Source organism: Emydura macquarii, unplaced genomic scaffold, assembly GCF_026122565.2.
Source record: "Emydura macquarii macquarii isolate MOO-44397 ecotype Brisbane River unplaced genomic scaffold, CSIRO-AGI_Emac_v2 contig_3390, whole genome shotgun sequence".
Taxonomy (NCBI): domain Eukaryota; kingdom Metazoa; phylum Chordata; order Testudines; family Chelidae; genus Emydura; species Emydura macquarii.
Window position 1 is genome coordinate 27,402 of NW_027133527.1, and position 17,047 is coordinate 44,448.

At 47.7% G+C, this 17,047-nt stretch overlaps 1 protein-coding gene across 1 annotated transcript in view; it reads left to right on the top strand.

Annotated features, from left to right (window-relative positions):
• The first annotated feature begins 14,305 nt into the window (after positions 1 to 14,305).
• FOXK1 (forkhead box K1) overlaps positions 14,306 to 17,047 on the top strand; it is a 58,424-nt gene continuing 55,682 nt past the window's right edge. Inside the window, exon 1 of the mRNA XM_067534289.1 lies at positions 14,306 to 14,893. Coding sequence (XP_067390390.1) covers positions 14,514 to 14,893 — 380 coding nt within the window. The 5' untranslated portion in view covers positions 14,306 to 14,513. The remainder of the gene's footprint in view (positions 14,894 to 17,047) is intronic.

Sequence of the window (17,047 nt, forward strand, 5' to 3'; positions counted from 1 at the left end):
CATGTGCTTGAGCGCTTTGCTACATCAGAGCAGAGTGCTCAGCACCTTGCAGGACTGAGCGCTAAATTCACACAAGTGTTTAACCTCCCAACGCCTGCCATGATAACCGGCCTGGTTCGGAGGCAGAGCTCTTGCCTGAGAAGCCCGCTTTTAGGAATAAGGTCACATCTCTTCTTCCTCTGCAACCCAGCAGAGTTCAAGCACAGGCAGAGTGGAGTACACAGGCCGTCCACTGCATGGGCACAACAGTGGCACGAGGGACCCTGGAACCCACCCCCGGTTGTGTTGGCTGTGTTTCCCATGGCACAGAGTGAGTTCCTCATCCATTCATTGGGCTTTCCAGGCTCCCTCCAGGCAACTTCCCCGGGACGCCTGTGCCTCAGGGGGAAGCTAAGCGATCTAGGAAGCTCCAGGGGGCAGAATAAATCGTGCCTGCTGCTGACCTCCCCAGCGATGGGGCAGCAGCGTTGGTACCAGCCCCAGAGCGGCCTGCCAGGAGAAGGGGGCTGCAGCTGCAGCGAGCGACCAGAGGGGAGCAGTGGTTCTCTACGGAACGAAAGGCAGGAGGTGCCCTGCGTCCCCGCCTGAACGGGGGCCTCTGCTCCGGGGCCAGGCGGCAGAACCCGCGCTCCAGCTGGGCAGCGGGCGCCGATCGAGGCGGGCCGAGCCCGCCCCCGGGGTCATCACGGCCCCTCGCTCGGCCTGGGGCAGCCCCCGGCCCGCCCGCCTTCAGCGGGACGGCAATGGCAGTCTCTAGCCGCTAGGGGTCGCCGCGGTGCCTGCGCAGCCCTGAGGCCTCGGTCTCCCTGCGCGTCGACGGGAGGAGCCGAGTGAGGAGGGCCTAGGGCGGGGGCTGGCCTGGCCTGGCCTGGCCTGGCCTCTGAGCGCCCCAGCCTTGCCCAGCCCAGCCCAGCCCCCGTCACCCCCGCCAGCCCAGCCCGGCAAGGGCTGCCCCAGGGGGGCCAACACTGTATTTCAATGAAGGGCCTGTTTCCTTAGGCCCCCCCCGGGGGAGGAGTCCCTGTACCCCCAGAGGCGGGGGGGGCCCAGTATGGGGGGGCCCTACCGCCCTGCAGCAGCAGCAGGCAGTCTGGGCTGCTGGACCCAGCTCTGGGGATGAGGGGCCAGGCTCAGGAGAGCAATGGAAAGATGCACCCGTGAGAACTGACCCCCCCCCATCTGCCCCCTCCCTCCAGCGCTGCACGTCTGCTTTCCCCAGGCTGGCTCTGTCTGGCAGGGCAAGGGGCTGGGGCTGCGTGCCCTGGAGCTGTGCTGAAGGGCCAGGGCCAGGAAAGGGCTCTGCGAGGCAGGGAGGGGGGGTCAGTACTGGTGGGGCGCAGCCTCCCCCCTTGCAGCGTCTCCGCTGTCGGCCCCCGCAGAGGGGCGTCACTGCACGTTGGTGGCTGGTGCCGCGCTGGGGGAGAGAGCAACGCGGGCAGAGAGCCTGGTCCTGGCAGTGGACACCACCTGTGCAAAGCCCTGTCCAGTGTCCACTTCCCCTGCCGGACAGCGTCCCCCCACCCTCCAGCCTTTCAGCATGTCTTCGTGTGTCCCCGCCCCCCAATAACCTTATCACGCCCCAGAGTTGGGGAGCCTCTGCCCTATATTGGTTCAGTGAACCGTGGGACCGATTCTGCATGACTGCATTGTCTAGTTTCACAAACTTGATCTCATTGGAAGGTAAGGTGGTAATAAACCTGGCTTTGATCATACTGTATTTTTAATATGTTGAAATATGGGCTAAAAGACGACCCGTACTGATGTAGTACGAGACAGGCAATTTTCTATTGAAATAAGGGCTGTCCCTTGTAATACAGGACTGTTGGCAAACCTATCTGGCCCCTCCATCCCAGACAGCCCTCCCCAGCCCCCCCACTTGGCCCCCAGCATACCCCAGACAGCCTCCCTCAGCACCCCCACTCCCAGACCTCAGTTCCACCTACAAATTACCCTTTAGTTGCTAGTTTCCTGAGACAGTTCTCCAGCCATGAGATTCCCTCCCTACCCCACCCTCCCAGCAAACAGCCTCATTTTCTTTAGGAAACCTCCACCTCCTCACCCATCTCTCCATCCCCAGACACCCAGCACCCTGTAACCCAGGCCCCTCGAACACCCATCAGCAATTCCACACTCTGCTCTGCTCACCACCCTTCCTCCAGTCATTCCAACACTGTCCAGTACGTACCCATCTACACGCTCCGGACTCTCCCTAGTACCCACCCACTTGTGTTCCCTTGCTGCCCCTAGACTCCCTCCTTCTTTTTCCAGCCACAACTGTCAAGCTATGAGCAACTCCATGCCAATGTTTGGGGAAAGGTTTGCTCATAATAAGCTGGTGTTTATGGTCACATGCAAATCTATTTCAAATTTGCAAAATAGCTCCTTATATACTTTACATAAAAATGTCGCAGATGAAGCCTAACAAAACTTGGCAGCGGTGTCTGACCTGTAGTCAAACTCAGCAGTGCTTCTAAAGTCTGCCCAGCATCTTCCCTGTTGCTTTCTTTATGGGAGAAGGGCCTAAAAGACGATAGTACCGGAGCCCTGTCAATCCAGGTCACTTTCTTCTAGATGTAGTTGCTGGATCGAATCTCAGCAGAAGCAGTATGCCCCTCCCTGGTAGTTAGTTGCTGTGGCACTAGTGAGGGGAGTAGGACTGTTGGGTCATTTGGCCAGCTTGTTTGATGTGTGCCTAGTAGGGTAAGCTTTAAGGGTTTGATCCTAGGAGGTGTTGTGTACTGAGTCCCAAGCTGAGCAAAACACGTAAGTAGGTGCTTACCTAGTCCAGTTGACAGCAGTGGTGCTCACATTCTTAAAGTTAAGGATGTGCTTAAGTGCTCTGTTGGTTGAGGACAGTGCACTCAGCACCTGTCAGGAACAAGCCAATAGGTAGCTAGAGAAAAAGTAAAACCTGTACAAGAGATCATTCTGATTCGGTACCTTCTGTCTTAAAAGGCCCCCTTGACTGATGAGACCAGTTCTGCTAAACCTTTATTATAATTCACTCATTTCACTGTTTCAGACAAGTTCTGTGCGTCAATCTACCTGGCACAGGTTTTTTCCTCTGTATCTTATTTTGTGGTGAGCATGACACGTATTTTGGACACTACTGTAAAGTGGAGGTCACATGCCAAGCTTATTACACACCCCAAGGGCTCCTTGCCTGCCTCCATTGCCTTCACAAGCTCTCTGGCTGCCACCCTCCCTTCCCCCTCTATTTCAGGGACTTCCTGCTGGGACAAGGTGTGGGGGGGGGGGGGGGGGAGGCTGCTGTACCCCCTGGCTTGAAATGGTTTCCGTCCTATACAGGGTTTACAGTTTGGTTCAATGGCTCTCAGCACCACCACTACACAAATTGTTCCAGTGTCCCTGCCCTCCCCACGGACGGTCAGGGACGGTGTATGTTCCCTGTGTCCCGTTCCCCCCCATACCAGGATCCCCCATTCTCCTGCCATGAGGTCTCTTTGTGCCCTCTCGTTCCCCTCTTCTCCCTCCCAGTCCCCCCATCCCTCATCTTGGCAGGGGCGCTGTGTTCTTTTAATTCTGTCCTTCACTACATGTCAGGGGCTGTGCTGTTCCAGTGTTCCTCTCCCTCCATACCACGAGCTCTGCGTGCTCTCCTATACTCTGCTATATTAGTGTTCCCCATTCTCTCCCCCTTCCAGGAGTGTGCCGCCATTTCCCCTCCTCCATACCATGAACTCCCATTCACACCCCTCTCCGTGCCAGGGCATCTGTATGCACCCAGCATTCTTCTTTCTTTACTTTCTCTCTGGCAGATGAGTCATTAAAGGTGTCAGCATTTTAAACTGTATTGGAAGGATAAGCAGAGCTGAGATTGAGGAAGGGCATGTGTGTGTTATGCTGGAAGGTGTTAATGGCTGCCAACAACCAGTTCTTTGGTCTGTAGACAATTACAGAGGGTGCTTGAAGCTGCAGGGTCTGCAAACCAGATGCAAAGGGCTCTGTGTGGCCCTCATTACCCCTTTCCAATTTTCACCAAAATAAATAAGATTCTGGCCACTGATGTTTTTGGGATTTTTTTTTTTAACTCTTGAAAACCATTGGCTTACAAAATCATGTTAGGTACTACTACCATATTATTTCAGACTAATATATACAAAGACTGAAGGCATTAAAATACATATAACTGTTTAAAATAATGTTCCCTTTGTGTCTGTCTCCATCCCTACATGAATGCATGACCTGTTCATGAGATTGGCTTGATCATGTTGGAAGGTAGTGGTGTTCCTGATCTTCAGTTTTGTTAATACAAACTTTGTCTAAGAACAAATATTTGTTTTAAGTGTGAAAAAAAGATCTTTACCCTAGTTTTAAATTAAAACCTAATTTCACCCAAGATTTTTAAGTAATGATAGCCTCCAGTTAATATATCTTGTATTAGATTCAGTCTATTTGTTAAACTCTTATACGTCTGTTTCAGTGAGGACAGCTGCTGAGCAAACATTTAAGTTTTATAAATACAAATGTTTATTGGAATAACCAATAGAAATGCTTCTCTGGCTTTTTAAAAATTCCAATGTCATCAGTTGTTTGTGAGCAAAGAAACATTCGCCTGGCCTGTCTGAAAACTAGACACTGTAGTGCTAAAGACGCTGAAAGTGACTATAAACAAAAGTGAAAGAGAGTTCATTGATTTTTCATTGTCCAAGGTGAGGGACAGATAAATTGGATTTTTAAAATCCTTTAATTTTTAATACTACAAGGGCTTGTTAGTAATGTAGGTAAATTAATGTGTTTACAATATGAGATTTTTAAAGTGGACAGTGTGCTTTTAAAGTGTTTGTAAATCATTACAAGTCCAATACTGTTTCCTAACAGTTATAGCGAATGTTCTTATTGCATTAACCTATCTAACTAACCAAAACAGCTGGGGAGGAATGGAAAGAGAACGCAGAATGAAACGAGGAAATGGATCAACCCTTAATCAAAGACTGATGTGGGAGTGAGGGTTAGTATTGTAAGTAAAAAAAACAATGATTTGGATTGCCCCTCCCATGGAAATGCCCTCAGGAGGAGAGCCACAAGGAAGCAGCAGTCTCTCTCCTATGGAACAATGTCCACACCTTGCTAGAATACTCAGAGGTTCTTCCCCCAGAATCTAGGGATTCCAGGGGAATCTCAGGAGGACATTTTGGAGAAAAATGTTTAATGCTGTCTTTGCTGCTCCCCGATTCAAAAACAAACTGCAGGCCAGTTGAGCCCATGGCACAGGTTACAGCAACCTCAGCCCTCCTCTCACTTAATGACACCCAGCAGCTGAGGTCTAGAGATGCTCTAGCCCAGTGTTTCTCAATTGGTGTTCCGCGAGAAAGCGACATCGCGCCGCCGAGAGCAGCTGTTCTCCGTGCCGCTGAAAAAGGGAAGATGTCCCGGATTTTTCAGCGGAGGGTATCGAGTATGAGTGTAATTTCCCTGCAGAGCCTAAAGGGTTCCGCGGGGAAATTTAATTGAGAAACACTGACCTAGTTGTTTGTATATAATTTGCTTATTTCGACATTTTTTTTGGCCCCATATGTAAAAATACTGTTAAGAGTTGGGGGGTTCCGCAATTATTTATCGAGTTCAAAAGGGTTCCGTGGCCAAATTTAATTGAGAAACACTGGTCTAGCCAAACCCCCTTTCCAGCCTGGATCCGTGATCCACCTGAAGGCTCTCCATGAGGTTCAGGCCAGGGGGATCCTCCTCCTGCTGCTGCTGCTACCACCACCCCAACCATGTGGGACAGGGGAGATCCACATGGATAACATCCACCACATCCTTCCTCCGGCTCATAACCAGGCCCCCAACGTACAGTATACAAAATACAAACTTGTGGGATCCCAAAGAACCACCAAGCCTGAGCTGGAGAAGATAGTATTGTTGTTTCATCTGAAGGGATCATTGTAAGTCAGCTCGAAGGCATGTTGCCCCAGTGCTCAACTGAGGCTTCTCTCAACATGACAGTTGATTAGAAGGAGCAGAGGTAAGAAATTGCTTGTGTTCCTGTTCTTCCATCATTGCCAGTTAGTGCTGGACTCTTCTGCTCTCAGTGTGAGTCCCCTTACCCACCACTCACCCCCACAATCTGCAGGCCTGCAAGCCTACCTAGCTGTACAGCCTATGGTCACAGGCAAAATATTTCCATAGGATGCCAGAAGTGCCCATTCACTAGGCTAAGCACACAGATCGTGTAGCTGCTGAGAATGGACCTGATCTTGCACCACTGGAGTCAGTGGGAATAGGGTCTGGCCCAGTGCTGACTTTTCATCTTTGTAAAGCATCTTGCTTATCATAGATGTGTTGACCGTGGGCCTTTGAGCCTTTCTTACCAGACTTATGGCATACAGTCATTGGCTCTGATTTCAAAGCAAGCCCTTATAGAAGATGAGGAAGGAATATGAACATGCTCTAGAGAAATACTTTGCACTCACATAGCATAGAGATTTTTTCTGGAAGTAAAACCTGTGAGGATGGAAAGCGGACAGAATGGGCAGGCAGCTTTGCTTTCTGATCTCAAACACTTGTATTTTTGACCATCAGTATAATGTGCAGTTCCTATTCGTCTGCAGTGATGGACAGTACAGGTCCTTACTAGTAAGATGTCAGTGGTGGGGAGGGGTTTGTTAAAGCAATTTTTCTGGAGCGGAAGTTTGCTGAGAGCACAGGTAGGCTGCCCACAAAGCACCTCCAGATTTTGAGAAAATGGCTGTTGGAAGCTAATGGCCAAAAGATGATACAGCAATGAAATATTATTTTTGCATACATTATCCTGGCTCGGATTATGGGTCTGATTAGAAACTTTGTCTATCATTTACACCTGTAAAAATGAGAGTACAGTTGGTAGCAAACACTACCATTCAGATTTGGGTAGTGTTTTACACTCCTTTTCCACAGGTATAAATTACAACTCAAGGTGCAAGGCAGGGAACAACCAGGCTGTGTTTTCACTTCAAGTGTTTTGTAAATAACACATGACAAAGTGTGTAGTTTTACTGGATTCTCTAACTTCTTGGGAGTGTTGTAAGGCAAGAGGCTTACGATCAGCTGCCCTCAACCATCCAAACAATGCACAGAGCTAGTTTACAGTAGCAGGTGGGCAGTGTATGCCATAGTTGGGCTGAGTTTCAATTTCAATTCTAACTGCCTTTTCCAGTTGTTCCTAACAGTCTCAAAACATATTCCTTTTGGGCTGAGATTTTCCAAGTGTGATCTCAGCCCAAGGGAGAATGTTATTTCAATTATTTGTGGTAGATTGGTTCATCCATTTTCCAGCTGTATGTTGAAAATGATATGTTGTTTCTCCATATGCTCTGATCAGAAATGTGCTCTTATAATTTTAAGAATGACTGAAACCAAAAATCTTCAAACTGGGCTTGTTCTATATATCTCACTGAGGCCTGAGTTTGAAGCCAAGTTTGAACAAAATTGGTTCAGTAGTTTTAAAGCTTCTGGTGAAAGTGGCTATATAACTGCTATGAATTTTTATAAACACACTTCTTGAAATGCTACTGCTTTTATAAAATTATTTTTATAATAAATAGTCTTGTCCAAGACCCTCTATTATGGGGTATGTGATTCATCAGTCTCTGGCCCAGGTTCTGGTAAATGGCCAGAGTATCTGCAATGAAAATGGAAACAACAGACCACATAATGCCCTAAGGAGTGGTGAAATTTGAGCATTGGCTTCTTCCATGTCTTCTTTTGTGCTTCAGAGAACCTACTGCGATAATAATATATTCTTAGTAAGTGTGATCACACACACAGGCCATGAAACCTCTGAGGCCATGAAACCTAAACAAACTGTGATAGGAACGTTGTCAGTATGCCAGATTATACAGTAAACAAGATCACAGCAGAACATTTTGCTATGGAAAGAGTAGGCTTTCTGTGTGGTGAAGTTCTCAGAGCGGAGTTGACAGAGGCTGCTGTTACCTTTACGAAGTGTTGAGGGTGCTTGGCACCTTGTAGGAAAGGAACAGCACCTCACAGGAGGACACTGCCGCATTTTAAATTATCTTTTTCTTAAAGGTTCAGAGCAGGTCTGTGAAGAACTCACCCCTTCTCAGGGGACTGTTGACTTTGCATCTTTTTGCCCTCTTACACCAGAAATTGTCTACATTACTTTCTTTAACTTTGTTACTGACTGTTCACTGTAGCACGGCAGAAGAGGGATTACAGCAAATAGTGACTAGAACAAGTTTTGGGCCTTTCTTGTACCCTTTGGGAGCCCTGGTTCTCTCACCTACAGCTCTGGAATCATTAGTTGCTGTTTGAGCAACATCGAACACTTTTTTAACTTCTACGGGTAAAAAGTGGTGGGAAAAGTCAGTGTATTAACATTTCATTCCTTTCATAATGTATGCAGCCTCTGTCACATCTACTGCTGGGTTCGCCCCTATTTTAGGTCACAAATTAAGTAGTTGTGGTGTTGATTTATTATTTATATTCTCGTAGTGCCTAGAGTCCCCAAATTAAGATCATGGCCCCAGTGTGCTAGACACCGTGTTCTCAATCTGCTTCCTAGAGGCATTTATCCACATCATACAATGTGCACACAGTTTGGGCCAGTCACGTTCTTTGCTCAGGAAAGTTTTCACAACTGGAATAGCATGGGCTATGCAGGTCGGGGTTGAAGTGCATTAGCAAAGATGAATGTGATCCAGGATTAGACTATCAAGGAATTCAGTAGGACTGAGTGCATTGGCAGAAATTCCTGGGGGTGCTTGGATAGTGTGTTGTGTGTTTAATATATGAATAGATTTGTAGGTGATTCAAAACATAAATAGCAGCAATAACTTGGCTGGTTGCATTTGGTACTTGCATTTTATTTATTGTACATGGATTGCTTGGTTAAAAAAAAGTACCAACAGATTATATGATCAAAAATCTTTGCCTTTATTTCAGGGTTGTGTAATTTCACAGATGCATAAGAACAAATGGAATTAAAGATCATCCTTCTGGAACAAGTAATGAGGCTACCTTGAAGAGCAAGTGCATTAGGAAAGTAGTGTCACACAAACAGAGCAGGGTGTTCATTTTTTACATCTGGTTCAAGAGCATTTGGGCAAAAAGCACAAGAGTGTGTTTGAAAACAAGTTGGGGATGGAAGAGAAAAAGAGAGAAAAATAGCCTGCTGTATGTTTAAAGGGGCAGCACTGAACTAGTCAAAAGATTTGTTTTTATTTTGTATCTGTCTTTGAGTGGTAGGCAGTGCTGTTGTAGCTGTGTTGGGGTGAGTCTTGCAGTCTCAGCTCAGTCCATGATCTCCAGTTGAGCTGTGTCACCTAAGCCAATCTGAATGGCACTGTGGGCTCAGGAGAGAAGGGGGACTGATCTAGTATGGAGACAGCAGAATCTCTTATACTTCATAATTGCTTTCACTCTTCTATTCTAGCTCCATCACTAGGTCAAGCCTGTGCTCATTAAGATCGTTTTCATCGTTAGCATCAATGTGTTGTCTAGCTCGTGGGTAAATACATCAGGCAACCCGCACCCAGCATGCAGTTCACATCTTTCATCTCTCTCAAGGCTGCTTTTCAATTCTGCTTTGGTTTGCGGATTGAGCAGGTTTCCTGCGGTGCTGAAGCCAGACATATTTTTTGCTGAACTGGGACTTGATAAATATGTATTCAGTCCCATACACTAGAATGGCTAGAAACAACTTGGCAAAGAGCTGTAGATATGCAGATTTAACCCGGTCTGTGCTATTTATCTTGCAGAAATGGAAGTTAGTTTGTTTTTCAAGCAAACACCATACACCAGATAAATGCAGAATGTTCTCTTTATCGCTGTTTAGAACAGATTTTTATTTGTCCAGCGTATCAACACATTACATTCAATTGTCCACAATAGAGAACACAAAACAACCACCCCCTGCAATATTCCACCCCACCCAACTATATCAGTGATGGTATGTTGTCAGACAAAACACCTGACCAGAAAAAGTGCCTTGTGCCAGTCTCTCAGCCCATCAAAGTATGGCTGTATTCCAGCTCCTGTCCGATTTGTTTTAAGCTTTGCTCCTTCTTCCCCACTCAGTCATCCTATCATGCTGACAGTCCCTGGAGAACCCATCAAATAAGTATCTGTCTCAGAGTGGCCAGAGGTGTCACTACAAAGCAGCACTAAGGCCTGGTCTGTATTAGAAAAGTTGCACTGAGGTAACTAAATCACCTTACATTGAATTAAACTAAATGTATGTAAATGAGGCTTAACTCAGTTTAATGCATCTGTATTAGGAGTTTGCGCTGGTGTAATTAGCTTGATTTTAAATAGGTTTGGTCATACCAGAACAACTTTTCTAATATGGACGCGCCCTAAGCCCTCCCTCCTCCGAAAGGCTTATGGTTGGATCCTGTGGTGGTAGAGATGTGGGTCGTGAGAGAGCACTGCTGATAGGCCAGAAGGGTTGCTGAGTATATTGCTCTATTTACTCACTACCCAGCAAGGTGAGTGGGTGCTAGAGGCAGATGGCCTGGTAAGAACACTGTGCCCAGCATACGCCATCAGGCATTGAGCAGCGGGCTAGAGGAATACTGTTTTCATTTACCTCCTTGAACTCATTTTGTGTGAGCGCTCCGAGCCTCGCTATTTTCACTGAGTAAATATATAATTGAACCTGGAATACCTGAACATCCTAAAACTAGCCACCACACATGTCCTTTGTATTCACCAGCTTGATTATAAACCATGCCCACACAGTCTCTGCCATGTGCTCACCTCCCACTCCACCACTTCCCATTTCAGAGTGGATGCAGGAGTTTGTTCAGGCTGATGCTGAGTAAAAGCTGAGTGGTCAGCAGTAGTGCTTTGTCTCTCTGGAGTTCTTACATCAGTGCTTGCAGGCTCAATCCCTTCATGCTAGGCCCATCCAGCACTCCCACCCCTGGTGTTTCAAGATGGAAAAGGCTAGAACCCAAGGCTAGGATCTCAGATGTGGCAGCATGTTGTGCTGTGTCTAAACTACGGTCTGGCCACATTCATGACTTTCTAGGAATAATTATTTTCTAATCTGTTATGAATAACGCAGAACTAAAAATATCTATTCAAAAGTCTGTCATCAGGGTAGCTCATCTTAGTGCTTGTGCTTGAGAGGCTCTGGGGCCTCTCTGATTTTATGTACACAGGTGTAAATCAGGAATCACTCAGTTGAAATCAATGGGGTGCAACCAATGTGAGAACAGAATTAGGCCCCTGCAGCCAAATCCTCAGACTCCATGCCAGCTCATTCGTGCCACTACAGCATAAGATGCCAGAAGGCTGCCCTAACAGAGCAGCGGCGGATTCTCCAGCCTGGAGGAATGCCTGTCTGGCACAGAGCGGTTGCAGTTGGCTCTACAACACACCTCCTGGTTCCCTTCCCAGGGTTGGGATTGTGGCAAGAGTCCTTGCACTTCAGCAATCCTCAGGATGCCTAATGGCTCCTAGTGGACAGTTGCCAGTTGTAGGTTAGAGCAACCTTAGGGCTACTCTAACATGTGCCTTTAGAACTGGGGGACTGTAAGGGTGGTTTAAGGCCACCTTTGCCCACTCCCTTAATTCCTGCACTGAGTTTAGATCAGCTAAAAAGGAGAATCTGGCCCCTAGTGTTTTGCTACTCACGTGGGCAGGGCTAGCAGCACTAATCTGTGCATTACTTTATTTCCTGTGATAGGGTGGCTGAACCCTAATTGGCAGAATCCTAATTCAGTGAAAAGGTGACTCTGGGGTGATAATGGGCTGTATTTCTTTGGGTCTTTAAAACAGGTAGCCTCCCTGTGATGGAGAAAAGAGAGGCATACATTCTGCATAGTAGAAAGAATGTGTCATTTTCTTATTACATATGGTCTGTAGCTATATTACATTGAGCTGTGGTTCTAGCGTATCACATAAACAGGGTTACATTTGGTTAATGTTGGGGTAAGAGACTACCAAGAAACAGCTCTGTAGTGTAGGAAGTGGTGGTGATGATTCAACGGGTCACATTTTTTCTTTTTCTTTCTTTCTTTCAGTTGGTACTGAACCAACTACATAGTGTTAGGCAGCACTGTGCTGCTAAAGGTGGTGTCTCAGAGGAGATGTACAACTGTGAGGTCTTGATTGTTCGGTAGTCATTAAAGATCCCAGGAAACATTTTCCAAGAATAGGAGTTTACTTGCTGTCCTGGCCAAATTCCAACTCAGATAATTACATTCTTTGTATCTGAAATTCACTCTTTACTGGTTATGGGATTTTTCTTTACCTCCTATTACCTGTTCTGTACTGGTGCTATTTAACAGCTTCTATATTCTCCACATAAGTGGGTGACATTATTTCTACCATATTTAATTTGTAGATCAGCTTACCAAATTTGTTAAACCCTTAGGGATTAGGGCTCTGAAGGTTTCCAGGATCATTCTGATTTTTATTTGTTTTAATATTACAAGCAACTAATGGGTCTACAAATTGCTATCAGGGTCTATGGATCATCATCATGACATGTTGTTTAACAGCTTGTCTAAATGAGAAAGTTTTACCAGTATAATTGAACAGGTATAGTTATATTGGTATAACTCCCTGTGTGGCTGTTACTCTGGAATGAGTAACTTTTTTCAGATTAGTATAAACCACTTTCAAAGTGATAAAACTGAACTGAAAAAAGGACCTCTTATACTGGAGTAAGTGTGTCCGCATGGGGATTTATGATGGTATAATTATAGCGGTTGAAATGTACGCCTTAGTTTATCTATATACTAAGATTTCAGGATTGTCATTCTGAAGCCTAGAATGTCATCTGAGTCAGTTCGAAGTGATGAAGACAGCTACAAACTTGGCTGGGAGCTCTTTTTGTTCAGAATATTGCCAGGTTGAATCATCACTGAGTTTTGCCTTTAGATGCAATGCAATGATATTTTGATGCAACATTGTCTTGATGTGATGGTATTTTGATTTAATGGGAAGATGCTGCAGCAAAACACAATGTTTCATTGAGATGTAAGTGTAAATGAGCCTAAAAAGAAGATTGCCCTACGTGGGAATTATTATTATATTATATATATTATGATAGTGCCTAGAGTCCCCAACCAAGATTGGGATGCATTGTGGCAGGCCTTGTACATACACAGTGTGAGAGACAATCCCTGCCCAATAGCATTTACAGTCTAAACAGACAAGGCAGACAAAGGGTGGGGGCAAAATAAGCATTATTATCCACATTGTACAGATGGGGAACTGAGCAAAAGAAAGATTAAGGGTAAAATTTTCAAAAACACATAGGTGATGCATGAGACTAGACTCTTATGTCACTTTTGAAAATGGCACTTTGTTTCCTAAATCACATAGATATATTCGAAAATTTTCCCCCAAGTTACTTGCCTAAGGCTACAATTCAAGATGATGAGATATGATTATTACACTTTCTTTGGATGACATCAAGTTGAACCGTGAGTTTATTAAAGTGCAAAAAGACATCATCTGCACAGTGTTCACACAAAGGGTCAGCTTTTCAGAAAGAAAAATGCAGATCTAATCTGCATACACAATACATAAATTGGGTAACTGCACATGCAAATTGCACCTAATTACAGTTTACATATGCAATGACTAAATTTTCACTGTAACCATTATAATTATGTGTACAAAGTATTTACAGTTTTTGCCTGCATTTGTGGGCTTTTTTGAATATCTGGCCTACAACGTACTTTTTCATATGTTAAGTTCCACAGTCAGACATACAGGCACAGAATTACACACATAGACCATACAAGATTACATGTACACAGATGTGCACATGTTCACATGCAATTAAAGTTACACACATGCATGTACAATTACTCATTCACAATCGCTGCTTAACAATCGCACACGCATATGCACAGTTACAAGAATACACATCCAATGCATAGAGAAACATGCAAACAACTGCATGTTTGCATACTGAGTCACAATGCACACAAATACTCATAGATACACAGGTGCTGTTGCATGCATACACACACAGGACAGCAGCACAATTACACCAAGAGACGCAGTTATTCAGTTACACACACAAGCACATGTGTGCCCAAGACCACACATGGACCACTGCAAATGCGTAGTTACACACACAACTGCACCCATACAGCTGTACACAGACATGCCAGGACAGGCTGCACGTGCGTGCACGCGCACACAGTTCCATACCTACCCACGCCAGTTTGTGTACACACAGACGTGTAATGAACAGCTGCACGTGGCTCACCGCACACACATGCCCCCCCCCCCCCCGTTACATATACAACCTCCGCGGGGGGGTAGGGGGTGGACGCCCAATGACAGGTAAGGAACACCTGCCTGTGCCCACTTGCGCGCACATACGCACCCATGTGCACGCACATGCGATCCCACCCCCGCCGTCTACATTGCGACCAGGCCGGTCCCTCGCTGGGGAAGAGAGAGGCGGTGGATCCGATTCCGGGCTGCTGCCCGGCTCCGCCCCGCTTCCCTCCCCCGCCGGCTCCGCCCCGGAGGCCGCCCGGCACGCTGGCTGGCTCGCTCGCTCCCTGCCTGGGAACATGGCTGAAGTCGGGGAGGACAGTAGCGGGGCCCGGGCCCTGCTGGCGCTGCGCTCGGCGCCCTGCAGCCCGGCCGCGGCGCCCCCTCCCGGGCCGGCGCTGCCGGGCCCAGCCGCCGCCCCGCCGGGCCCGGCCCTGGCCCGCCTGCAGGGCCGCGAGTTCGAGTTCCTCATGCGGCAGGCGGCGGTCACCATAGGCCGCAACTCCTCTCAGGGCTCGGTGGACGTGAACATGGGGCACTCGAGCTTCATCTCCCGCCGCCACCTGCAGCTCAGCTTCCAGGAGCCGCACTTCTACCTGCGCTGCCTCGGCAAGAACGGCGTCTTCGTGGACGGGGCCTTCCAGCGGCGGGGCGGCCCGGCCCTGCAGCTCCCCCCGCAGTGAGCGCGGGGAGGCGTGGGCGAAGGGGGCCCCTACTGTGGGGGCGGGGGAGGTGGGCGAAGGGGGCACCCCTGTTCTCGTAGGGCGAGGGGGAGGCACTCCTGTTCTGGGGAGGTGTGGGCGAAGGGGGCACCCCTGTTCTCGTAGGGCGAGGGGGAGGCACCCCTGTTCTGGGGAGGTGTGGGCGAGGGGGGGCACCCCTGTTCTCGTAGGGCGAGGGGGGGCACCCCTGTTCTCGTAGGGCGAGGGGGGGCACCCCTGTTCTGGGGAGGTGTGGGCGAAGGGGGCACCCCTGTTCTGGGGAGGTGTGGGCGAAGGGGGCACCCCTGTTCTCGTAGGGCGAGGAGGAGGCACCCCTGTTATGGGGAGGTATGGGCGAAGGGGGCACCCTCGTTCTTCCAGAGAGGCGTCGGCAAAGGGGACACCCGCGTCCCCCTCAGAGTCAGCAGGGGGCATCCCACCCTGGGGAGGCATGGGAAAGGTGACGCCTTCACATCCATGGGTGCGAGAAGGGGGCATCCCCGTCCCCATGGGAAGGAGGGGGCATGGGGTATCCCCATGGGGGCAAGAACTAGGGGAAGTAAAGGTCTCCACTCTGTCTTCAGAGGAAAGGTAAAGGGGTGCCCTGGCCCACTGGGGAAGTGGGCAGGTGTTGGTCGCTTCCCCCAGGAAGGAGGGGGAAAGCAGAGCATTGTCCACACTCTCTGTTTCAAGAGAGAAGGGGTGTGGTGTCTCAGGGTGGGGAAGAAGGGAGAGGGGATTGCTCTTTCCCTGAGAGAGAGAGCCCTACTCCTCTGGGAGATGGTGTCCTCTCTCAGCCCAAGGGGTGTCTTCACTGGAGGATGCCACCCCCTGGCAGGGGCAGGATGGGAGGGTGTGTGACCCAAACACTCTTAAGGGAAATGAGGCAGAGAGCTGCCTCTAAGAAAGCTGTATCTCATTCTGCAGGAGAACTCTGGGGAGGTGAAAGGAAATGGGGACTGTTTTAGCCATTAGGAGGGGACAGGCTAGTTGTGGGATTATTTTCTTAGACCCCAGGGGCACTGCAGCAGGTGGCTTTATCTTCTCTGGCAAATGGAAAAGGCAACAGGCGGTGGGGGGAAAGCTACAGGGCTTATTCTCTTAAATGGATTAAAGCAGGTTTTCCCTTCTGGAGAGGATACTGTATAATGATTTTTCACCCCACTTTCTGCTCTGAAAACATTGGGTATCATGGCTGAGCGCTATTAAACAGCTTCCACATTCCACCCCAAGGTGATAGCATATTAGTGGTGGGTGATGTAAGCTCTCTGTGTATGTGTCTATAAAGTGGTACTATACACACACTACCATGTCATCTCTCAGACTAAAAAGCACTATATAAATGCAAGAGATATTAATGTTTTATTTATTATTCTCTGCTTCGTTTCACCTTGTTGGTGTGGGCATCTGCTTTTATTTGGCAGTTTCTGGCCTTAGTACCATTCACCTCCAGCAGCAGGGTCCCTAAGGGTTATCCCTCTTTCAACAGCCTTATGCTCAGAAGAGGGTTTTTTTAATTACTCACTTCCTCTGCAGGCTGCTTCTTTTTGTATTTAGCAATTTAGTTATAACTCCCCAGCCGCTTGCTCTCTGAGGCGTTTTGGTTTTGAAACATGTTTCATTTTTTATAAGAAGATGTCATTTGACTGTCTGTTTAATTAATCTTTCTTTGTAAAACAAGCCCTCTCAAGCCTAGGGCAATCCCGTTGCATTGCTCTCTCTGGTTCTGGATTTATTTGTGTGAGCTTCATCTCTTCCCTGTCATTCAGTTTCTTCATGTAGTTAATCATAAGTATTGTGCCCAACAATACTCTCAACCAGAGAATTGACTGTTTCTTTTCCCTCTGCTTGCTCATGACTTCTGGAGTGGAAAAGGTGATTCCACACCCCCACCCCAGTCGCTTGTAGGGGAGGAGTTTACTTATTCCTGTACAATTAGGAGCCCTGCACAGTAACACATCCTCTCTTCTTGGCCACTGTTTATGATCCATGTAAATGAACTTCAAGCCCCTCCCTTTCTGAGTTGTAAAGTAGATTGAGGCAAAACAGTTTTCTAAAGGAATTTGCCCTCTCGTTCATTCCAGGTAAACAGCTCCCATCTTCTCTGTGTCTTCCAGGCAGTCAGGGGTTTA